At 40.8% G+C, this 25,811-nt stretch overlaps 1 protein-coding gene across 1 annotated transcript in view; it reads left to right on the forward strand.

Annotated features, from left to right (window-relative positions):
* Window positions 1-249: 249 nt before the first annotated feature.
* rtraf (RNA transcription, translation and transport factor) overlaps window positions 250-25,811 on the forward strand; it is a 32,198-nt gene continuing 6,636 nt past the window's right edge. Inside the window, exons 1-6 of the mRNA XM_043697647.1 lie at window positions 250-424; window positions 1,850-1,974; window positions 9,722-9,821; window positions 20,293-20,373; window positions 22,133-22,221; window positions 25,337-25,405. Coding sequence (XP_043553582.1) covers window positions 364-424; window positions 1,850-1,974; window positions 9,722-9,821; window positions 20,293-20,373; window positions 22,133-22,221; window positions 25,337-25,405 — 525 coding nt within the window. The 5' untranslated portion in view covers window positions 250-363. The remainder of the gene's footprint in view (window positions 425-1,849; window positions 1,975-9,721; window positions 9,822-20,292; window positions 20,374-22,132; window positions 22,222-25,336; window positions 25,406-25,811) is intronic.

A 25,811-nucleotide genomic window follows, 5' to 3' on the forward strand; every position in this document is an offset into this window, starting at 1 on the left:
CCGCAGTTCATTGTTTTATCATATTCTCACCTATTCTCGAATTAAGACTTTTTTAAAGGTTGGGGGGTAGGTGAGAGCTGACTCGTACTGGGTGTAGTGAGGTACGTCGAGTGATGTGATCGCTTAATCAATAAAGTTTTGTTGAAACACTCTGGCACGGCGGTTGTTCGGGGAGACCAGCCCGCGTGACGTCATAGGACAGCGAAGAGCGCAGGCGCGTTCAACCCGCGGTGGTAGTGACATCATCGCGTCGCGGCGAAGTGCGGCCTAGTCGGTGACGCGTTGACGCCTTTGCCGTTGCGGGCCGATTTGCGGGGACGACCCGTCGCTGTGCTGTTGGCGTGTAACGTGGTGGAGGCGAAAATGTTCCGTAGGAAACTGTCTGCTCTCGAGTATCACAACAGCAGCGTGTTTGACTGTAAAGGTACAGACAGACAGACAGGCGGGGAACGGTTTACCGGGCCTGTGCCCTCATCGGCGTGCAGCCCCGACTGCAGGGTCTGCAGCTGGATACACAGCCGGGCCCAGTGATTTTTACATACCTTTCCACTTCATTTCAAATGTTAAAAAGTACCTACGGTTTCTACACGGTGCCAGAACAGTGGACAAGATGCAGTCTATAAATCACTGAAATGTACTCGCTATTGCTTTCAGCAATGTGGTTAAATGGAGCAGCCATTTTCTGCACAGCAAGCTCCCACAGGCTGCAGATAAATCATTTATCTGATTTCGGTGGTGAAAAAGGAAAATTGAACATGAGATATCCCCGTTTTTTTTCGATAGCACCATAGTCTGTCTGTCTTTCCATCCAAGTCCACCCAATTTTAATCCCTGCGATAATGGATTAGGCAGGCTTGCTTTCACCACCCCCACCCCCGGCTGGTTTCAAACTTTAGTTATTCGCATAAAGTAAACATTTTCAGAATATTTGAATGAATAAGCATGATTTTTTTTTAGTATAGATGGAAATCGGCTTCACAAAATTCTGCAAACACTTAAGATCCCAAGATCCATTGATTTTTCTCGTGTTGATTGAGGGAGGAATGTGGGACAGTGGGTTCACCACCTCACTGTTTTTGTATAAGGCCATATGAACTTCTGTGTACTTTAACAGGCATGCCTTAGTTTAAATGATTCTTTTGAAAGATGATACCTTTTACAATTGTATTTTCATTTCCTCAGAAACCTGTGTTCAATTCTCATAGGGACTTCTCCCAATTTGACTTTATCTTAATAAGGATAATTGATTAGAGGACTGGATGCCTAACAATATTGAAGAAAATATTTAATTACATGTTTTTTTTCCTGAAAATAGATCCATTCACTTAGTTTTATTTTGGAGATAGAATCAAATTGTAATTTTCAAAAAAGATTGACTGCACAGCATTCCCATTTTGTTTTAATCTCTCTTTGAAGCTGGTTAATCAAATTAAGCAATTGGTAGTTTACATATTCAGTAGGCATGGAACCAAGTGTTAATCATAAAACTGGGCAGAAGTTGACTGTTTACTTTTTAAAGTAAGCTTGAACACAAATCACAATATTTACAGTCAGACATATTGTGAAATGTGAACATAAGCCTTAAATCTAAATAAAAAATTTATAGAGAATTATAGAAGTTTTGCTTAAGTTGCTAATATTTCAACATTGGATTTAACTGAGCCAGTTCTTGCTACTAATGTGTAGACTAATATGGAGATCTTTTAAGTCTGAATATAAATACCCTTTTTAGGGTGGAGATTTTGTGATAAGGTTTGATTTAATACATTCAGTTGGTTTCTAGGTTGCAGTTTGTCACTTTTTAAAAAGACAGATGTGTGTCTGAAACAAGTTATCTTTTATATTCTAGATGAGACGGAATTTAGAAATTTAATTGTGTGGCTTGAAGACCAGAAAATACGACATTATAAAATTGAAGAGAGAGGCAACCTGAGAAATGTACACAGCAATGAATGGCCAAAACACTTTGAAAAGGTGAGTTTCATTTTGAATAAAGTGCTTGTGTGTTAAATTTGTATGTTTGCACCTGGTTTCACTAGTGAATTGTATTTCTAATCCCTGGATATGAACTTGTTACAAACATTGTTGATGTGGAAACAACAATGCACAGTGATACAAATAGCTTGGATGTGGAAGAGGAAGGATGCAGATCAGTAGGCATGGACAGTCAGAACAATATGGCTGTTCTTAGAATTGCTTTTTCTGTTTCTGTCATTTCACTCTTGCCTGTTGTCAGTTCTGCAGCTAATTGCCAACTTTAAACATTTGACTCTAGTTTTGAGATGAATGTACAATTAAATATTATTAGATATATTAAGATATATCAATGCACATTTCAGACTTGAGTAGAAGGGGAAAGCTATTCTGCTTTCTTACTACCTGCTGTAATCCCAGCTCTTTTGCCCATTTTCCCAGAAGGTTTTAAATTTTTAAACACTACTTAGGCCAACATTCCCTATTCTAATGACTCATTTGGGGGAACAATTTCTTATTTCTTCTCTTCAATAATGTAATAGAGCAACTGAGAGAGTAGCTCTGAATCTGGAAGGGATAGATGTCATTTATATCTTCCAATAGTCTTAACAACAAAGTGTAACTAGTTAATGTAACTCTACATAATTGGTATCATGCAATAAACTATCTTGATTAAAAGCCATGGCTTCCTGTTAACTTTCACTTATAATTGTTACTCAGTGTAAATTAAGTAGGCACTTGGATCCAGACAAAAAAGAAGAATGGTGACAGCATCCTTCTACCCACACATCTCCCTTTTGCTTTTATAACAAACCTAAATCTATATTTCTTTCACTTATAGTCAAGAAAAGGAATTGTTATACATTTAACTTCTTTAGAATCTTGAAAATTAATATATAATTCCCTTCATCCAAATTTTCTGGCTATTCAGAATTTTTTGCATCTTTGTTCTATTCTCTCATGCATTGGTACAAAGCTAACACCTTCACTCAAGCCAGGAAATCTTCTGTTCAAAGTTGACATGCACAATCTAAACAGGTGCTTCAGTGCAGGATTGAGAGGCTGATGCATTTTGTTAAGGTATTCTTTTTCGGTTTAGGTGTAAAACCAAGACAGTGCCTATCTCCTTAGGTTGACATCAAAGACTTCATGGAGTTAGTTAAAGAAAGGTAGAGACTTTTGATGTTCTGGTAAATTTTCATTGCTCATCCAAAACCATAAAAACAAATTACCTTATTTAGCTGATTCCTGTCTGTGAACCCTTGATGTAATAGTTGGCTGCTGCATATCCTTATTTTGCAGTAATCACTAACTTCAGAAGTACTTAATTGGCATAACGCAGCTTAGACATTCTGATCTTGTGCAAGTTATTCTTTCCTGGCATAATTACAGTTGTGTGCCAATTACTTTTGAGCCCCACCAGACTGAGAAATATGTGACAATTTAAATCTGTAGCCTAGATCACATTTATGTTCTAAATTGCACCCATTTCTGTCAGAGTTTCCTTAGTTGCTTTTCAAGCTTTTGAAAAGAAATTATAGCCAATTTCTTATTGCAAAAAAACAGTCTGAGGCTGAGTGAAAGCGCTGCAACTTTAGAATCCTGTTTGACCGTGAAATGAGATTTTGGCCAGTTCCATCACAAATACAGCCTTATTCCAACTGCATCGCCACTACTAACCTTACCTCAGCTCTTTCAAGCCTTTATTTCCTGTAGACTTGTCTGTTCCAGTGCTCTCCAGCTTCCCATTTCTACCCTTTAGAAATTTAAACTCATCCAAAACTCTGCTACTTATATCTTGCACCATTTCCAGTTCACCTATCATCACTGCGCATTCTGACCGACATTTGCTTCAAAACTGGCAACATTTTGATTTAAACATTTCATCTTTGGTTTCTAATCTCTCCATTAGCTCATCCCGCACCTTCTCTGGGACAACCACTACATTCAATCTTTATTCAATTGTATCAGCTTGGCATTTTCTGTTTTAAACATGTAATGTTGTACTTTCAGTGACTTGTTGCCAACTCTGGAATTTCTTCTGTAAGCAGCTCTATCCTTTTAAGACCTGCCTTAAGACCCATCTCTGTGGGGGTTTAGATCGAGCTTGAGATCACTTATTCAAATATTTAATCTCCTACAGAGGAGGTGGTGCTGGATGGCTTAAAACGCATAATGGTAGGTAAATCCCAGGGACCTCATCAGGTGTAGGAAGCTAGAGAAGTGATTGCTGGGTCCCTTGCTGAGGTACTTAATCATCAATACCCGCAGGTGAAGTGCTAGAAGACTGGAGGTTGGCTAACATGGTGCCATTACTTAAGAAAGGCAGTAAGGAAAAGCCAGGGAATTGTAGACCTGTGAGCCTGACATTGGTAATGAACAAGTTGTTGGACAGAATCCTGAGAAAAAGGATTTACATGTATTTGGAAAGGCAAGGACAGATTAGGGATAGTTAACATAGTTTTGTGCATGGGAAATCGTGTCTCACTAACTTAATTGAATTTATTGAATAACTAACGAGGATTGATGAGGGCAGAGTGGTGTATGCGATCTATATGGACTTCAGTAAGGCTTCGACAAGGTTCCTCATGGTAGACTTGTTAGCAAGGTTAGATCGTGTGGAATACAGGGAGAACTGGCCACTTGGATACAGAACTGGCTCAAAGGTAGAAGGTGGTGGTGAGGGTTGCTTTTTAGACTGGAGTCCTGTTACCAGTGGTATGCCACAAAGATTGGTGGTGAGTCCACTGCTTTTTGTCATTTATATAAATGATTTCGAACATAGGAAATATGATTAGTAAGATGACACAAATTGGAGGTGTAGTGGATAGTGAAGAAGGCTACCTCAGAGTACAACATCTTGGTCAGATGAGCCTATGGGCTGAAGGGTGGCAGGCGGAGTTTAATTTGAATAAATGTGAGGTGCTGCATTATGGAAAGGCAAATCAGGGCAGGACTTGTATGCTTAATGGTAAGTTCCTGGGGAGTGTTGCTGAGCAAAGAGACCTTGGAGTGCAGGTTCATAATTCCTTAAAAGTGAAGTCACAGGTAGGGAGGTTAGTGAAGATGACGTTTGGTATACTTGCCTTTATTAGTTAATGCATTGAATATAGAAGTTGGGAAATTGTGTTGTGGCTGTACAGGACATTGGTAAGGCCACTTTTGGAATATTGCATGCAGTTCTGCTCTCCCTGCTATAGGAATTATTTTGTGAAACTTGAAAGGGTTCAGAAAAGATGGGCAAGGATGTTGCCAGGGTTGGAGGATTTGAACTAAAGGGAGATGCTGAATAGGCTGATGCTATTTTCCTTGGAGAATCGGAGGCTGAGGGGTGACCTTGTATCATGAGTAATGATGGGTAAATAGACAAGGTCTTTTCCCTGGGGTGGGGAAGTCCAAAACTAGAGGACATAGGTTTAAGTTGAGCTGGGATAGATTTAAAAGGGACCTAAGGGGCAACTTTTTCATGCAGAGGGTGGTGTCTGTATGGAATGAGCTGGCAGAGGAAGTGGTGGAGGCTGGTACAATTACAACATTTAAAGGGCATCTGGATGGGTTTATGAATGAGGGATTTAGAGGGAAATGGGCCAAATGCTGGCAAAAGGGACTAGGTTAGATTAGGATATCTGGTCAGCATGGACGAGTTGGACCGAAAGGCCTGCTTCCGTGTTGTACATCTGACTGTATATAATTCATCCATTTATTTGATGGAGTTCCTTCAGGCATTTAACAACTGTAAAGGTGTTGATGAAATGAAATTTGTTATAGAAATGCCTCAGTGAATTTATGGACTTAAGTCATAAAGATGTACAGCATGAAAACAGACCCTTCGGTCCAACTTGTCTATGCCAACTAGATATCCCAACTTAATCCACTCCCATTTGCCAGCACTTAGCCTGAGTCCCTCTAAACCCTTCCTATTCATATGCCCATAGAGATGCATTTTAAATGCTATAATTGTATCAGCCTTCACCACTTCATCTGGCAGCTCACGTATAACCCTCTGTGAAAAAAAGTTGCCCCTTAGGTCCCTTTTATATCTTTGCTCTGTCACCCTAAACCTATGCCCTGTACTTCTGGACTCCCCAACCTTCGGGAAAAGACCTTGTCTATTTATCTTATCCATGCCCCTCATGATTTTATTAACCTCTATAAGGTCACCTTTCAGCCTCTGACACTCCACGGAAAACAGTCCCAGCCTATTCAGCTTCTCCCTATTGCTGAAATCCTTCAACTCTGGCAACATTCTTGTAAATCTTTTCTGGACCTTTTCAAGTTTCACAAAATCCTTCTGATAGGAAGGAGACCAGAATTGCATTAAATATTCCAAATGTGGCCTAACCAATGTCCTGTACAGCCGCAACATGACCTCCCAACTCCTGTACTCTGACCAATAAAGAAAAGCGTACCAAACGCTGCTGCCTTCACTTTCCTACCTACCTATGACTCTACTTACCAGGAACTATGAGCCTGCACTCCAAGGCCTATTCAGCAACACTCCCAGGACCTTAGCATTAAGTTTGTAAGTCCTGCTCTGATTGGCTTTTCCAAAATGCAGCACCACACATTTATCGAAATCAAACTCCATCTGTCACTCGCTCCATTTGTTCATCAGATCGAGATTCCGTTGTACTCTGAGGTAACCTTCTCTGCTGTCCATTACACCTCAAATCTTGGTGTCACTTGCAAACTTACTAACTATACCTCCTATGTTCACATCCAGATTATTTATATAAATGATGAAAAATATTGGATTCAGCACCGATTCTTGTAGAACACCACTGGTCACAGGCCTCTGGTGTGAAAAGCAACCCTCCGTCACTACTGTCTAGCTTCTAGCTTCAAGCCAGTTCCATATCCACATTGCTAGTTCTCTCAGTATTCCATGAGATCTAACATGCCGAACCAGCCTCCCATGAGGAACCTTGTCAAAAACCTTTAAGTACATATAGATCATGTCCACCATTCTACCTCATCAATCCTCTTCGTTATTTCTTCAAAACACTCAAATTCGTGAGACATGATTTCCCATGCACAAAGCCATGCTGTTTATCCTAATCAGGCCTTGCCTTTCCAAATATATGTAAATCCTGTCCCTCAGGATTCCTTCCAACAACTTGCCCACCACCGATGTCCGGCTCACTGGTGTATAGTTCTCTGGCTTGTCCTTAGCACCCTTCTTCAAAAGTGGCACCATGTTAGCCAGCCTCCAGCTTTTTGGCACCTCACCTGTGACTATCGATGATACAATATCTCAGCAAGACTCAGCAATCGCTTCCCTAGCTTCCCATGGAGTTCTTGGGTACACCTGATCAGGTCCTGGAGATTCATCTGCCTTTTTTGCATTTCAAGTCATCCAGCCCCCCCCCCCCCCCCGTAATATGGACATTTTTCAAGATATCACTATCTATTTCCCCACATTCTTTATCTTCCATGTTATTCTCCACAGTAAACGCTTATGCAAAATACTTGTTTAGTATCTTCCCCCATCTCCTCTGGCTCCACACAAAGGCCACCTTGCTGATCTTTGAGGGGCCCTATTCTCTCCCTCGTTAATGTATTTCATCCTTAATGTATTTAAAAAAAGATGGATTCTCCTTTACCCCATTTGCCAATCTCATGTCATGTTTTTGTCCTCCTGATTTCGCTCTTAAGTACGGAGGAACCTCGATTATCCGAAGGACACAGGCGGGAATATTTCAATTAATTAATCGAATGCCAGATAACATAGTTTAGCTGAGAATCAGGAGCTTGCGATCTTGCTGGATAATCCGATATTCAGATAATTGAATGCCGGATAATCGAGGTTCCTCTGTATATTCCTTCTGCCTTTATGCTCTTCTAAGGATTCACTGGATCTCTGTTTATACCTGAGATATGCTTCCTTCTTTTTCTTAACCAAAACCTCAGTTTCTCTAGTCATCCAGCATTCGCCACACCTACCAGCCTTTCCTTCACCCTAACAGGAATATACCGTCTCTGCACTCTCGCTATCTCATTTCTGAAGGCTTCCCATTTTCCAGCCATCCTTTACCTGGAACATCTACCCAATACCATCAAAATTAGCCTTCCTCTGATTGAGAGCTTTAACTTTTAGATCCGGTCTATCCTTTTCCATTGCTGTTTTAAAACTAATAGAATTATGCTCGCTGGCCCCAAGTGCTCCCCCACTGACACCTCAGTGACCTGCCCTGCATTATTTCCCAACAGTAGATTCCCCCAAGTTCATCTGCCTTCCCTGTTAGGCCTCTTGCATTGAAATAAAAGCATTTTAATTTATCAGTCCTACCTTGTTCTCTGCTTTGTTCCTGCCTGCTCTGACTGTTTGACTCGCTCCCTCTCCCAACTGCACCTTCTCTAGTAGGTACGTCCACATACAGAATCAGAAAATTTTCTTGTACACACTTAACAAATTCCTTTCCATTTGAACCTTTAACATTATGGCAGTCCCAGTCTATGTTTGGAAAATGAAAATCCCCTCCCATAGCCACCCTATTATTCTTATAGATAACAGATCTCCTTACAAGTTTTTTTTTCTTAATTTCCTGCTGACTGTTAGGAGGTCTGTAATACAATCCCAATAAGGTGATCATCCCTTTCTTAATTCTGAATTCCACCCAAATAACTTCCCTGGATGTATTCTCCGGAATATCCTCCCTCAATACAGCTGTAATGCTATCCCTTATCAAAAACACCACTCCCCCTCCTCTTTTACCTCCCTTTCTGTCCTTCCTATAGCATTTGTATCCTGGAACATTAAGCTGCCAGTCCTGTCCATCCCTGAGCCATGTTTCTGTAAATTGCTATGATATCCCAGTCCCATGTTCCTAACCATGCCCTGAGTTCATCTGCCTTTCCCGTTAGGCCTCTTGCATTGAAGTGAAAGCATTTTAATTTATCAGCCCTACTTTGTTCCTGCCCGCCCTGACTATTTGACTCGCTCCCTTTCCCAACTGCACTAGTCTCAAATTGATCTTTCCTCACTATTTCACATACCACCTTATTAGTTTAAATATTGCTGAGCATCTCTAGCAAATCTCCCTGCCAATATATTAGTCGCCTTCCAATTCAACTGCAATCCATCCATCGTGTATCGGCCCCTTCTACTCCAGAAGAGATTCCTATGATCCAAAACTGTGAACCCTTCTCCCATTCACCAGCTGCTCATCCACACATTCATCTACTCTATCCTGTTGTTCCTACCCTCACTGGAATTGATCCAGATATTACTACCCTTGACCTTTTTAAATTCCTGCCTAACTTTCTATATTCTCCCTTCAGAATCTCATCCTTTTCCCTTCCTATGTCATTAGCTCCAATGTGTACAATGACCTCCTGGCCTTTCTGGCCTCAATCTACAATATTGCTGTGCTTCTACCAGCTCCCCAAAATTGTGCAACATTGAGGAAAATAGGAAGGAAGACCGCAACCTGACAGGTTATAATTGGAACTGTTTGCATGAATTGGTCTGAAAATGGAGAGAAAATCGTATATATTTACTACTTATTCCAAAAAGTACTTACATTTTAAATCATTTTTCATAATGTTATAATAATATGTTTCTTTGAGTCAATGTTTTTGTTGTTAACATGTTCACAGTCCAATGTATTTTAATGATGTAAGATTTCCTATCATCCATTTAGCCATCGACACTGCACGTTTAACATTTGTATGAATATTTAATTTCACTTTTGGGAATCCTTTTATAAACTTAAAATCCTTGTATATCTGAATAATTTATTTTCAGTATCTGGCAGATGTAAACTGCCCATTCAAGGCTCAAGAAAGACAAGAAAACGTTGACTGGCTTCTGGGCTTGGCTGTGAGACTTGAATACTCAGATAATGGTATGATTCTTTAAACTGCTTGAAGTTGCTAACTATTTTATAATTGTTGTAGTATGTATGGATGTTTGTTTATTTTGTTACACCTCATTGGGGTCGCCTGCTGGCGGTCAAGTCCTACTATTCTTAGTCATCACAATAGTTAAAAATTTAACAAAAGTACGCAGTCTTCAGTTTACATGTCGGATAGACTCAGGTTAACAGAAACCTCAGATCAGGTTTCTCCTCTTAACAAGGGCTACAATTTATTAGAAAGAAATAATTTTAATCATGCCTAAATATCCACAAACCCCTTTTTTAAGCTCCTCCCATACACAGACAGGCAGGCACAGACATTCAGAAAGAACATTGGTGTTATGGGTGGAAGGAAGAACTCCTGGGGAAACACTTCAGTAACTCCACTGATCAAGATTCAGTGGGATGTCCTTTTTGTTTCCAGTCCTTCAGTTCTCTGATCATTAGGTTCTACTTCACAGTAAGCACAGAGCAACTGGTTCATAAATTATAAAGTCTCTGACTTATTGGTTAAAAGCAACAGCTTACAGCAATTGGTGGTAGACAACAACTGGCATTCTTTAGATAATATTAGATTTTCTACAGTGTGGAAACAGGCCCTTCAACCCAACAAGTCCACACCGGCCCTCAGAGAGCAACCCACCCAGAACCATTTCCTTCTGACTAATGCACCCAACACTATGCGCGGTTTACCATGGCCAATTCACCTGATCTGCACATCTTTAGACCATGGGAGGAAATCAGAGCACCCAGAGGAATCCCACGCAGACACTGGGAGAATGTGCAAACTCCACACAGGTGGGAACCGAACCCGGGTCCCTGGCGCTGTGAGGCAGCAGTGCTAACCACTGAGCCACCGTGCTGCCTTCAGGTATACTGGACGTGCCACCTCTCCTTCCAGACATCTGAGAGCTTTTTACTATATCATTCCCATCCATAAGCTGTTCACCCATGCAGAGTTGATGTCAGACTGATGGCTTTTGGAATCCATAACTGGTCATAACACCAGTGACTTAATGCTGGCTAAATCTAATTTTCTACAAATGTCCCAGTACTGTGTTGTTTCTCTTACACCTTTCCCCCCAACTACTTGCAGAGCAACAGTGTAAATACCAATTGTAATGTGTTGTACTAACATGTCCTTTAAAAGCACAACAATTCATACAAACAAGGAATTAGAGTAGGCCTTTTGAGCCACCTACAGTATTCAGTAAAGTCCTCTATGATCGAATTTCAACCTCGCCTCTCAATCCTGCATATCCATGATAATCTTTCATCCAATACTGTGATCATCCGTGTATCTACCTTTGCATTAAAAATATTTAAAGATTCTGCATCCACTGGCTTTTGAGGAGGGAAACTAAAGTTATTCAGTTGTCTGAGAGGAAGAAGTGTTTCTTCTTCTCTATTAAATGGATACCCCTTTTATTTTTAAATCCTTCTCAGTCCTTTGTTATAAAGCCATTCTTTATCCAGTTCAGTCCACAGTCAAAACGAAAGCGAAATAAAAGGCTTTTACAAATTATTTAGTGAATGCAAATCCCTGGAGTTAAGTTATTGCCTCACCGGTTGCCAATTAGTCTTAAAGGGAGCACTCCTATGTGGTGTGTCCCTTTGCATGTACATTAGGAGGTTGTACTAAGACACCACGGCACGGTGGCACAGTGGTTAGCACTGCTGCCTCACAGCGCCAGAGACCCGGGTTCAATTCCCGCCTCAGGCGACTGACTGTGTGGAGTTTGCACGTTCTCCCCGTGTCTGCGTGGGTTTCCTCCGGGTGCTCCGGTTTCCTCCCACAATCCAAAAGATGTGCAGGGTCAGGTGAATTGGCCGTACTAAATTGCCCGTAGTGTTAGATAAGGGGTAAATGTAGGGGTATGGGCCGAAGGGCCTGTTTCCACACTGTAATCTAATCTAAAAAACCAGAGAGTCATAGAGATGTACAGTATGGAAACAGACCCTTTGGTCCAACTCGTTCATGCCGACTAGGTATCCCAACCTAATCTAGTCCCATTTACCAGCACCTGGCCCATATCCCTCTAACCCTTAAGTGTATAAGGCCTGCTAAAATTTGATTTCCCAAAATGCAGCACCTTACATTTATCTAAATTAAACTCCATCTGCCACTCAGCCCATTGGCCCATCTAATCAAGATTTCATTGTAATCTGAAGTAACCTTCTTTGCTGTCCACTACACCTCCAATCTTGGTGTCATCTGCAAACTTACTAACTGTACCTCTTATACTCGCATCCAAATCATTTATGTAAATGATGAAAAGTAGTGGACCCAGCACCGATCCTTGTGGCACTCCACTGGTCACAGGCCTCCAGTCTGAAAAACGACCCTCCTCCATCACCCTCTGTCGTCTACCTTTGAGCCAGTTCTGTAACCAAATGGCTATTTCTCCTTGTATTCCATGAGATCTGACCTTGCTAACCAGTCTCCCATGGGGAGCCTTGTTGAACGCCTTACTGAAGTCCCTCCAGATCACATCCACCGCTTTGCCATGGTCAATCCTCTTTGTTATTTTTTCAAAAAACTCAAATCAAGTTTGTGAGACACGATTTCCCTTGCACAAAGCCATGTTGACTATCCCTAATCAGTCCTTGCCTTTCCAAAAACATGTAAATCCTGTCCCTCAGGATTCTCTCCAACAACTTGCCCACCACCAACGTCAGGCTCACTGGTCTATAGTTCCCTGGCTTGTCCTTAAAACCTTTCTTAAATAATGGTAGCACGTTAGCCAACTTCCAGTCTTCCAGCACCTCACCTGTGACTATTGGTAGGAATATCTCAGTAAGAGGCCCAGCAGTCACTTCCCTAGCTTCCCACAGAGTTTGAGGGTACACCTGACCAGGTCCTGGGAATTTCTCTACCTTTACGCATTTCGAGACATCCAGCACTTGCTCCTCTGTCATATGGACATTTTTCAAGATGTCACCACCTATTTCTCCATATCCTAAATGTTCCACGTCCTTCTCCGCAGCAAACACTGATGCAAAATACTTTAGTATCTCTCCCATTTCCTGTGGTTCCACACAAAGGTTACCTTGCTGATCTATGAGGGGTCCTATTCTCTCCCTAGTTACACTTTTGTCCTTAATGTGGTTGTAAGAACCCTTTGGATTCTCCTTAACCCTATTTGCCAAAGCTATCTCGTGTCTCGTTTCTGCCCTCCTGATTTCCCTCTTAAGTATTCTGCCTTTATACTCTTCTAAGGATTCACTTGATCTCTCCTGTCTATATTTGGCATGTGCTTCCTTCCTTTTCTTAACCAAACTTTCAATTTCTCTTGTCAGCCAGCATTTCCTATACCTACCAGCCTTTTCTTTCACCCTAACAGGTATGTACTGTCTCTGGACACTCGTTATCTCATTTCTGAAGGCTTCCCATTTTCCAGCCGTCTCTTTACCTGCTAACATCTGCACCCAATCTGTTTTTGAAAGTTCTTGCCTAATATCGTCAAAAATGGCCTTTCTCCAATTTAGAATTTCAACTTTTAGATCTGATCTATCTTTTTCCATCACTCTTTTAATATTAATAGAATTATGGTCACTGGCCCCAAAGTGCTCTCCCACTGACACCTCAGTCACCTACATTCCCTTATTTCCTGAGTAGGTCAAGTTTTGCACTTTCTATAGTAGGTACGTCCACATACTGAATCAGAAAATTTTCTTGTACACTCTTAACAAATTCCTCTGCATCTAAACCCTTAACACTATGGCAGTTCCTGTCTATGTTTGGAAGTTAAAATGCACTCCCATAACCACCACATTATTCTTACAGATAACTGAAAAAACCTTCCAAATCTGTTTCTCAATTTCCCTCTGACTGTTAGAGGGTCTGTAATAAAATCCCAATTAGGTGATCATCCCTTTCTTATTTCTCAGTTCCATCCAACTAACTTCCTTGAATGTATTTCCGGGAATATCCTCCCTCAATCCAGCTGTAATGCTCTACCTTATCAAAAATGCCACTCCCTCCTCTCTCTTGTCCCCCTTTCTATCGTTCCTATAGCATTTATATCCTGGAACATTAAGCTGCCAGTCTTGTCCATCCCTGAGCCATGTTTCTGTAATTGCTATGATGATATCCCAGTCCCATGTTCCTAACCATGCCCTGAGTTCATCTGCCTTCCCTGTTAGGTCTCTTACGTTGAAATAAATACAGTTTAATTTATCAGTTCTACCTTGTTCTATGCTTTGTTCCTGTATGCTGTGATTATTTGACTAGCTTCTTTTCTGAACTCTACCAGTCTCAGATTGATCTCTTTCCTCCGTATAACCCTGGGTCCCAAAACTCCTCCTTACTAGTTTAAATCCTTCTGAGAAGTTGTAGCAAATCTCCCTGCCAGTATATTAGTCCCCTTCCAATTCAGGTGCAATCCATCCATCTTGTACAGGTCAAATCTACCCCCAAAGGGATCCCAATGATTCAAAAAATGTGATTCCTTCTCCCATACACCAGTTCCTCAGCCACACATTCATCTGCTCTATCCTCCTATTCCTACCCTCACTAGTTCGTTGCACTGGAATCAATCCAGGTATTACTACCCTTGAGGACCTCCTTTTTAAATTCCTGCCTAACTTTCTATATTCTCCCTTCAGAATCCCATCCTTTTCCCTTCCTATGTCGTTGATACCAACATGTACAATGACTTCCTGTTGGTCCCTCTCCCTTTTGAGAATATTCTGCACCCTCTCTGAGCTATCCTTGATCTTGGCACAGGAAGGCAACACACCATTATGATTTTTGGCTGCAGAAACGACTGTGCTCCTGACTAGAGTGTCCCTTAACATAATCGATTGCTTGGAACCTGATGTACCCCTCATTACATTAGAGCCAGCCTTGATACCAGAAACTTGGCTGTTCGTGCTATACTCCCCTGAGAGTCCATCACCCCTTACATTTTCCAAAATAGCATTCTTGTTTGAAATGGAGATAGCTACAGAAGACTACTGTACTATCAGCGTACCTCTCATGCCTTTCTTGGAGTTAAACCATCTACCTGCCTGTATCTGCGTCTTTTCTCCCTTCCTGTAACTGCCATCCGTCGCACCTCCTAGCTGTTGTAAATTCCTCATTGCTTCTAACTGTAACTTCAACTGATCCATTTGATCTGACAGGATTCGCAATCAATGACATTTATTGCAGGTATAATCCTCAGTAACCCTTAAACCCTTCTGAAATGATGATGGGCTGCACAGGGGCTCTGGCGTATTCTGAGCTACTTTTGTCGAGCTACTCAAAGCCTGTGTCAGACAGATGTAATTGTCATGAGGATGCTCTCAATGTTTTCTATTTCTTGATCAAGAGATGTCTGCTTGGAGATCTTGATCAGGGAGGGAAGCCAAAATGGAAGGCAGGCAGTAGGTTGATTGAATATGTCTTTGTGGCCTGGCAATTGAAGTGCAGGGTAAATTGTTTCATCCAGCTTGCAGGTTTCCACAGTTGGCAATGTGAGAGGGTGTGATATTTAGGAAGAGTGGAAGCTAGGGGGATGGGGTGTTGAGCAGAAGAATTTTGGAATTCAGTAAATATGCTTAATGTGAGAAGTAATTTGCTTAAGTAGTTTGACAACTATGTAACTGTGTCATCAAGGATTTGGTCCATGGTGCAGAAGGATTGAGTTCGGATGGCACAACAGATGTCATCAATATAGATGAATTTGTGAGATATGCTTGTTGGGAGGTAATTTATATATAGGTTGAACAGTGTTGGGGCTAATAGCTGAATCCAGTATTAGTCTGTTAGTTGGTCTTCTCCATTGGCTAATCCTGCCTGAGGTGGACTCAGCTGGTACATTGGAATTTTCTAACAATTGTCTCGACTCTGTTTTTAAGCACTTTGTGCAGTTTTAAAAGCAGGCCAGTATTTTATGATTGTATCTTGGTGCTGTTGGATCTCTCAACAACCTATGTCTGTTTTTCAGGTTCTTTTGGAAGATATTTTTGGCAAAAGTAATATTCCCAAGCATCGGCGATTCTTGTCCTTCTAGTAGTAGAAGTTTTGAGTTTGGAACGTACTGTCCGAGGGAGCCTTGGTGAGATACTGCAGTGTATTTTGTGAATGGGACACTTTGCTGTGACTCTTCCTCAGTGGAGAAGGAAGTTAATGTTGAAGATTGTGATTGTAGTAGCAATCAAATGGTGTACTTTATCTTGGTTAGTGTCAACCGTTTCGATACCTTTTTTGGAGCTGCACTCATCTAGACAAGTGTAGAGTATTCTATCATCCTCCTGATTTGTGCCTCATTAATGGTAGACAGGCATTGGGAAACAGGAGGCCACAAAATTCCCAGCCTGTGACCTGTCCTTGGAGATGTGTTTATATAGTGAGCGTTTCTGGCATCATCTGGCTGTGCATTTCCATTGTTTGCAGTTATGTATCGAGGAAGCCCACACTAGGAGCTGTAGGCCATCATGTGGTTGCTGTTGAAATTTCCTAAGTAAGTAGTTGGGTGGGGCAATATCTGCCGAGCCTGTTCATTGCTGCCACTTAGAGGTTAGTGCATGTTACACTTTGGAAACTCCCAGGTGGAATTGTCATAGATGTGGTTCATGACAAGGTCAGTTTGGACATGAGTTGCATGACTGTATTTAGTATGAGGGGAGTCGCACAGTAGTTCAACATTTTTGATTAATAGTGCTTTCTTTAGTTTCTGTGTCTGTCTTTTGGAGGTAAATGATGTTAGCATTGGATGGCAAGCATTCAGTAAGGTGTTGCTTGGCAGCTGATAGGCCATCAACATTGTTATAAGATTGGAAAGTCCAAGCCATAAAGCCAAAGGGTTGATCACTTTTGAGATTGGTGGTTCTGGGGTTATTGAGATTCCACAGTCTCTCTTCTGGAGTCCTTTAATTGTCTGTTGGAATTCAACCTGCTGGTGAGTCCATTTGCTTCCCTTGGGAGTGCTTAGATACTGATGGTGGGGAAAGCATGCTGCACGAATGCTGATCCATTGTTCCCTGATGTTTCTCTTGAAGTTCCTTGACTATTTGCCCGATGCATTCAACTGAACCTCAGCCTCTGAGCATTCGTTATAGTCAACATATGAGCATCCTGGTTATGGTTGGTTTTCTATATTCTGTTTTTAAAATCTCAGATTTCCTCTTCAAGTTCCTGAAATTCAACAGGTAAAAGGGTAATTATACATTAATGGGCAGGGCACATGCAAAGTATGCTTTCCACCACCTTATCCTCCTTCACACTATGACTTTATTTCTCTGTCCTTCCATTGATATGCCTAATTCTGAGGTAACATGCTGCAGCGAACAGAAGTCATTTGGTATCTCTTTGTACTAAAAAGTACATAATTACTATTTCCTTATCTGTAGGACCACATTTTTCATATGCATGGGATGGTTTGTCAAGTGGATTGTTGGAGGCAAAAATATTTTAAACTGTTTCAAAAGTACATTACATGACAAGATGGGAATTTATGTTGGAATTGGCAGTTTGTATTTGTGTGATTGTATTAAGTAAAAAAAAGGGGTTAATTTGCACAACATTAAATTTCCATTGTGAAAATGAGTATGTAGAAGGAAGTAGATTAACAGTAAAGAAAATAAGTTGGCATGTTAAATGTGACAAATAATCTTTGCCATATCCAGTGTGGAATTGGACAATTGTCATCTAAAAATGAAATACTATAGTAGCTAAAACAATCAAGGGAGTGCAATGGCCTAGTGGTATTATTGCTAGACAATTAATCCAGAGACCCAGGTAATGTTCTGGGGACCTAGGTTCAAATCCCACCACTGCAAATGGTGGAATTTGAATTCAATAAAGAAAGATCTGGAATTAAGAATCTACTGATGACAGTGAAATCATTGTCAATTGTCGGAGAAAACCCATCTGGCTCATTAATGTCCTTTTAGAGAAGGAAATCTGCCATCCCCACCTGGTCTGGCCTACATGTGACTCCATATCCACAGCAATGTGGTTGACTCTCAGTTGCTAAAGACAAGGGCAGAAGCAGCCCTGTTGATCCTGCAAAGTCCTCTTTCCTAACATCTGGGGGTAGTGCCAAAATTAGGAGAGCTGTCTTTCAAACCCTTCAAACAACAACCTGATGTAATCATACTCACAGAATCATACCTTACAGACAATGTTCCAGATACCACCATCATCATCCCTGGAAATGTCCTGGCCCACCAGTGGCGGCACAGTGGTATATAGTCAGGAGGGAGTTGCTCTGGAAGTCCTCAACATTGAATCCGGAAAATGAAGTCTCATGGCTTCAGGTTAAATGTGGGCAAGTACACCTGCTGACTACCATGCGGTGTCCTCTGTCAATGTTGAACATGATACTCCTTCTTGTTGAACAATACTTGGAGCAAGTATAGAGGATGGCAGGGGCACAAAATGTACTCTGCATGGGGCATTTCTGTGACCACCACCAACAGTGCCTTGGCAGCAGTACTACTGATTGAGCTGGTGAGGTCCTAAATGACACATTTGCTGGACCGCATCTGCAGCAGGTGGTAAGGAAACAAACTAGGGAAAATCATACTTGACTTTATCCTTACCAATCTGCCAGTTGCAGATGCATCTGTCCATGACAGTATTGGTACGCATGACCACCACACAGTCCTTGTGGAGACGAAGTCTCGCCTGCGCAATTGTATGGCGCTATCACTGTGCGAAATGGGACAGATTCTGAACAGATCTAGCAAGTCAAGACTGGGCATCTATGAGGCTCTTTGGGCCATCAACAGCAGCAAAACTGTACTCCAGTACAATCTTAACCTCGTGACCCTCGCCCCTCAACCATTACCATAAAGCCAGGGGATCAACCCTTGTTCAATGGCGAATGCAGGAGGGCAACACCAGGCTTACCTGAAAATGAGGTGTCAGTCTAATGAAGTCACCAAACTGGGTTATTTGCATGCTAAACATCTTAGACAGCAAGTGATTCCACAACCAACGGATCAGATCTATGCTCTGCAGCCCAGCCATATCCGGTAGTGAATGGTGGTGGATGACTAAATAATTCACTGGTGGAGGAGGAGGCTCCACAAATATCCCCATCCTCAATGATGGAAGAGCCCAGCACATCAGTGCAAAAGGTAAGGCTGAAGCTTTCGCAGCAGTCTTCAGCCTGAAGTGTAGAGTGTATCATCCATTTTGGCTTCCTCCAGATATCTCCACTAGTACAGACACAAGTCTTCAGCCAGTTTGAATTACTCCATGTGGTACCAAGAAATGGTTGGAGATGCTAGATACTGCAAAAGGCTACAGGCCCTGGCAATGTTCTGGCAATAATACTGAAGACTTGTGCTCCAGTACTTGCCGCACCCCTAGCCAGGTTGTTCCAGTACAGCTATATTGGCATCTATCCAACAATGTGCAAAATTGCCCAAGTATACCCTATACGTAAAAGGCAGTTAAAATCCAGCTTAACCAATTACTGGCCCATCAGTCTATTCTTGATCATCAATAAAGTGATGGTAGGTGTCATTAACAGTGCTATCAAGCAGCACCTGCTTAGCAATAGCCTGCTCAGTGACTCCAGTTTGGGTTCTGCCAGGACTATTCAGCTCCTGACCTCATTACAGCCTTGGTTCAAACTTGGACATAGCTGAATTCCACACGTGAGATGAGTGTGACAGCCCTTGACATCAAGTCTGCATTTGATGGAGTGTGGCATCAAGGAGCCCTGACAAAACTGCAATGAATGGGAATCCCGAGGCAAACTCTCCGATGGTTAGAGTCATACCTGGCACAAAGGGAGAGATTGATTGTTGGTCAGTCATCTCAGCTCCAGGACATCTCTGCAGGAGTTCCTCAGGGTAGCGTCCTAGGCCCAACCATCTTCAGCTGCTTCATCAATGACCTTCCCTCCATTAGAAGGTCAGAAGTGGGGATGGTCACTGATGATTGCACAATGTAGAGCACCATCTGAAGCAGTCTGTGCCCAAATGCACCAAGATCTGGACAATATCCAAGCTTGGGCTGACAATTGGCAGGTAAAGTTCATGCCTTACAAATTCCAGGCTATGACCATCACCAATAAAAGACTATCTTTATATTCAATTAAAGAAAAATCAGCATTAATCTGTTTCAAACAAAGAGCAACTAGAACCAGGGCTATTGAAGGGCTGTGGAATTTGCTTCCCCTTTTTAATGGATAAGGCAGAAACTGTATACGTTTACATTTGGATAGATGGATCAAGGAAAACAAAATAATGGCTTAAATATTCATAGGATATTTGCTTGGCAGCAGGCAAAGGTGCTTCAGAGTGTTCCTTGCATGTGACTGCACTTGAATGCTAATTAGTTGAATATGTTCTCTACTGTTGGCCTAACAAGCCCTCAATTGTAAATACCATTGCTACAAAGTCAGGAGGTGACTAATGATTGTGGTTTTGTTAATGCTATACACATATTGAGAAATTTCAGAAATGCAATGTTCAGTCAGTAAGCTTTTTAAACTGATTTTTTTCCCTCCCACAGTGGATAAATATAAGAATTGTACAGCAGAAAGTGTAAGAAATGATGCTACAAAAGGCACAGATCCACTTATTAATCTTGATGGTAAGTAATAGCCATGCTCAACTATAGTTTACTCTTAAGAGGAGGAAACCTGATCTAAGAAATTGTATGGGTTATCCATATTGACCAAAAAGTTGCAAGAAAGTTGAGTGGTACTGTTGATGGGCAGTCTGCAAATACTGCAGAAGCTGTCAATGTCTGGAGGCTTTCATCATTATTGGATTCATTTTACCTCTGGTGGCACGGTGGCTCAGCGGTTAGCACTGCTGCCTCACAGCACCAGGGTCCCAGGTTCGATTTCAGCATTGGTCTGTGTGGAGTTTGCATATTCTCCCCATGTCTGTGTGCTCTGCTACAGAAGATTGGAGAATAGGCACTGCTCCTACAACCTCACTCATGCTAAATGAAGATGTAGTATTGAGTTAATTCTCCTTTCTACCTTCTATTTGCTTCACTCTGTTGTCGGGACAGGTCTTTTTCTGTTTGTTTGTATGATCTCTTGTGTTTCCCAGAAAGTGTCTTCCTACACTTAGGCCAATCAACTTTGGCTTGTTACGAGGTTAAAAGCATATCTTAAGTTTGTTATACGGCCATGTTTTCATTGATGCAAAATAGTGTTTGGGTGCTCAATAATATAAGTGGTGGCAGAAATTAAAAATTAAAAGTAATACAGGAATTAGGGTCAGGAATACTCTTAGGCTTATTTAAGCTAACAATGACTTCTGTCACTGCATGGAACTGAGATTACATCAGCTGCCTGGTGATAAGCTATAATGTGAAAGTGTATAAGCTGTCAGTGGTTTTTTTGTGAAACATCTTCAATCTTTGTTTGAAATCTTCATAACACTGAACAGACCTTTTCTGCTTACTGCTATTGAAAATTAGCTGTGTGCGCACTACCTTGCAGGTATCCCAACACATCAAGAACAAAGTTTGCTGGTATCATTGGTAAGGGCACTACCCTGATAAATCAGCCAACTTACCTGGTTTAAAGTCTAAATAAAGCCTGGCAATTATCTGTAAATTCCCATTTTCTGTTATATTCTCTGTGGCAGCACCTTGACCACCAAGTCCACTTGCTGACCAATCAGCAGTCTCCTATTATACAGTATTAAATATTGGCTTTTCCCCCTTTCTGGTGATATTGCAAATTGTCCTAATGAATGTAAGATCCAAAGTTTCAACAAAATGTCTGTCTTCATGGTACTTGAATTCTATGCTACCAAATAACTATTAATAAGAAGTGTTGACAGATTGACAAGCACTGATTTTTGACGCGCTCTGCTACTGTCAATAGTATACAAATGCTCAATAAATATTTGACACTTGCTATTTCAGTGGAAATTCATAAGTCACTTTAAACTCAAACTTGACATTATCTCTACATGTTGCAACCCGTCCTACTTCAATAGTTCTGAATCACTGCTCCTAAATCTGTCCCTATTGAATAACCTGTTCCGTTTGACATAGAACTTTCTACATCAGATGTAGCACAATATTCTATATTGAAAAAGGTTATACTTTTTTCATACTTGTATAATTGTCACTGGAGGATTGGGCGCATACAGTAATTTCCTCACCACTATGTTTCTGGTTTCTCAGAGAAACATATACCCTGCAGAGGGTGCTATTACAGCTACTGGTGCTGCAATGTTTTACAGCTGCAAATTCTTTACAGCATTGAGTCAAAGTAAATTAGCTCTTTTGGTGACTTTGAATTTTTGAAATTGGATTAGCCCAAATTTACATTTTTAAAAACTTTTGAACAGTTTCAGTTCCATAACATTGTTTTCTATTATAGTTAACAACCCTGACTTTAAGGCTGGTGTGATGGCATTAGCTAATCTTTTACAAATCCAGCGCCATGATGACTACCTCGTAATGTTGAAGGTAAGCATACTGGGCTTCATTAGTGTCCTTTAAGGTGTTCCTTAGTGACTTGCATAAAGTAAATTTTTGCCCTAGTAAAGCAAACATTTAATGACTACTGTATTGATTTCCCTGCTTTGTAAATACATCTCATTATATAAATTGCGAAAAATTGCAAGTAATAGAATTGAAATCAGCAGAGAATGCTGGAAGTATGTAACAAGTCAATAAAGATCTGTGAAGAAAATACTGTAATTTTTAGGTTTTAGAAATTTTATCAGCATCTTATGAAATATGAGTTAGCGAAGAAACAATTTATTTTCTTGTTACTTTAATTGACTCAGTGATCAGCAAACTGCTGCATGGAAAACTTAGCGAATGTCATGTTAGACATTAGAAATACAGTAAAACTAAAAATGTGTAAGCAGTTGGCAAGTATAAAAGAAACTAGAATGTATAAAATATACTGGAAAGCTTCACTTAAAAATTGGAGAATGAAGGTAATGTGCATGCAGGAGTTCTGAATTAATAGTGGAAAAGGCTAAAACATAGTTGGCCTGCTAGTCCCAAAAAAAAGCCGAATAGATCACCATTTCTCAGGCAAGAGGCAAGGTTGCAAAGGTGGAACCTTCAAGATAACCTTGGCCGATATGGGAATTGATCCCGCGCTGATGCCGTTACTCTGTGTTGCAAATCTGCCCTTCCAGCCAACTGAGTTAACTCTCCCCTCAGTAACAGATGATTGGAACAGCAGTCCAATAACTTAGAAACAACGGAGAGTTTTGAAGGAGGTGTTGATGCTGAGGTAAAGATGTAGGTGGTTAGCAAACAATCTAAAGCTGATGCAACATTTTCAGGTTTTACTGCTAAGGGACAACATGTACAAGAGAAATAGGGAGTGATGGTTGGATCTTTGGGTGACACAGGAGATAATAGCATGGAAGTAGGAAGAAAACTATTGCAGGTCATTTTTTGACTTCAGCTTTATAGAAAAGAATGGAACTAGGCGAATGCAAACCAATCCAGCTGCAAGATGGAAAAGCATCGGGGAGGTTGGTGTGACCAACGATATGAAAGGTTGCTGACAGGTGGAGAAGGCATATTTTACCTGATTTACACTGAGAGGATGTCATTTGTGAGTTTGAGCCATTTCAGTGCTGTGAAATGTATGCAAACATAATGAAATTTATTCACATATAGAGGTGTTATAAGATTCTTGTGACACTGGTAGTGCCCCTTCATGAGTCAGGAGGCCTAGATTCAAGTTCCACTTGCTTCATGTCCCATCCCCTCTGAGCAAGTTGATTAGACAGTATTCAAATATTGGGTTGTGTGAGAGATGGACACAGGTGTGGAAGACACTACTATGTTCATGGACTTAGGAAAGGTAAGGGAAGTTGGGGATAGGGGATTAGTTATCCATGGAGAAGGTTTTGTACGTTGAGGACTGCTTTGATGATGGCAGAAAGGAAGCTGGAAGGCACTCTCTGAGAAAGAATGGTAAACTTTATCTCTTGACATAAGAACCAGGAATAGAAGCTTTGTGGGCAACAGTTTAATAGTAAGTGGGTCAAGGGTGTAGCAAGTGTGGCTTCATGAATAAGATATGCTGGGAAAGAGCACAAAGTAGAATGAACTAAGAGAAATAAGTTCAGCGAAGGCAGTGGCAATCATTGAGGGAAACTTGGCTCAGTGAGCTAGGGCAACGAAAGAATTAGCAGCTGATAGGTTGGTCTCAAATTGGTAACAACAGAGTCCACAACCACCTTCACATTGGTGATGTTGGAGGAAGGAAGTGGGCTTTAAGAAATAGAGGAAAAAAAAAGGATACTTATTTTAGGTTTTAGGTTGACTTGTATACTGTGCAATGTTGGCAGCTGAGAAAGGGATCTGGTGATGCTTTGTATGGTCTAGCCAGATTCGATGGCTAAACTAGTTGTGTTGAAATGAATTGGAAGGGTGTTTATTGAGATGGACATTGGAAGTAGAGAGGATGAAGGGGATTGTGGATGGAGAACAACACAAAGTGTGATCAGCAATGGCTGGACCCATGATTAAAACTGAGGTAAGCAAGGCCAGGGTCAGGAATGTGGCTATGAATAATAAGGAAGCTTGAATGGAGGGAGAAAGGAGGGTAACAACTTGAGAGAGAACTTGGTGAATTGAAATAGAAGTTGAAACCACTGAGGATAAGAAGTAACTTGGTGCTGAGGCTGTGGGAAGAAAACAGTGCGCATTTCTGATGAGAAAATATTTATGGTGCTTGATATATTCATTGTGTTCTGTAATGTGTTACTGATGCAGATCTTCTGGGTGAACCTCAAGAGTTAAGTGTTGGCGGCAATACAAATTACTTGGTTAGAGCCAGTGCATAAGATGGCTGTTTCGATTCTATTTCTCATTCATTCTTGCTGTTCTGCCTTGTGTTGCAGCTGGTACTACTATCATTCAACTTTGAAGGCCTTGGGTTAATGTTCATTCCTCACATTTGCTGCTGCAGCTATCCTATTTGTGAACAAAAAGAACAATGAAAAATGGCAGTGCTGAATATGCGTATAAAATAATTTAGTAACTAGTATTCCAAGGGCCACTCCTGGGATAGCAAATGCAAATAATTGTGCACTTTTCAAAGTACCAGTTGAAATAGCACTTTTTCAAATGTACTTGTGCCCATATTTTGAAGCAAGTGTATTAGGAGAAATTTTCTTGTAGAAAGAAAAATATTTTGTTTAGCACCTGTAAGGTGTACGCTTTTACTGAGATTTAATCTTGGTTAGAACATCATTTGATTTTAGCTGACTATTGTATCTATACTTTTACTATGGTCAATTAAAAATGCCTCAAGACATTGGATATTATTTAAAAAAACCAGATGTAAGCACTGAAATGCACAACTAATTTCTCAAACTGTAAACAATGGGGCTAATGTCTTCCCTGTGGAGTTATAAATGAAGCCAGTTTGTGAAATTGATTCCATATGTTAAGCAATGAAATCTGTAGGTCTTATTGAACAGTATGATTTGCCTTGCAATGCAGATAAAATTATCTATAAGGAAATGCTTCTCAGTTGGATAAGAAATTGTGTAATTCCTACAGTTGAACTTGGGATCAAAGGTGTTTTAAATTTTGATTTTAGGCCATTCGCATTTTGGTACAAGAACGATTAAGCCCAGAGGCCATTGCAAAAGCAAACCGATCAAAGGAGGTAAACAATGTTTTCTAAAACAGTTTGAGATTTAAATTATCAGTACATTGTTCTCTTTCAGACTTCAATTAGTATTGTTGTTACAATTGAATAAAATATGGAATTCTGTGAATGTTTTATTACTCCAGTCTGGCTTGACATTTAAGGAGAAGGATTGATGGTTTAAAATAGACTGAAAGGAAAGGATGTAACTCAGTACAAAGATCAAGCCAGAAAAGCAATGTTTGAGCTGGCCAACCGGTTTTCTTGTGAATACGTTTGTTAATAGATATATATGCATTATACCACATGCTAGCAAGTTGTAGCAGGTCAAAGCCAGATCTAATATGTTAGAAGCATGGTTAGCCTTCGATGATGGAGGAACATGATAGGTTTTATAGCTTTCAAGAAGCTTGTGCTGCCCTGT

The sequence above is a fragment of the Chiloscyllium plagiosum genome, chromosome 10, assembly GCF_004010195.1.
Source record: "Chiloscyllium plagiosum isolate BGI_BamShark_2017 chromosome 10, ASM401019v2, whole genome shotgun sequence".
In the NCBI taxonomy this organism is placed as follows: Eukaryota; Metazoa; Chordata; class Chondrichthyes; order Orectolobiformes; family Hemiscylliidae; genus Chiloscyllium; species Chiloscyllium plagiosum.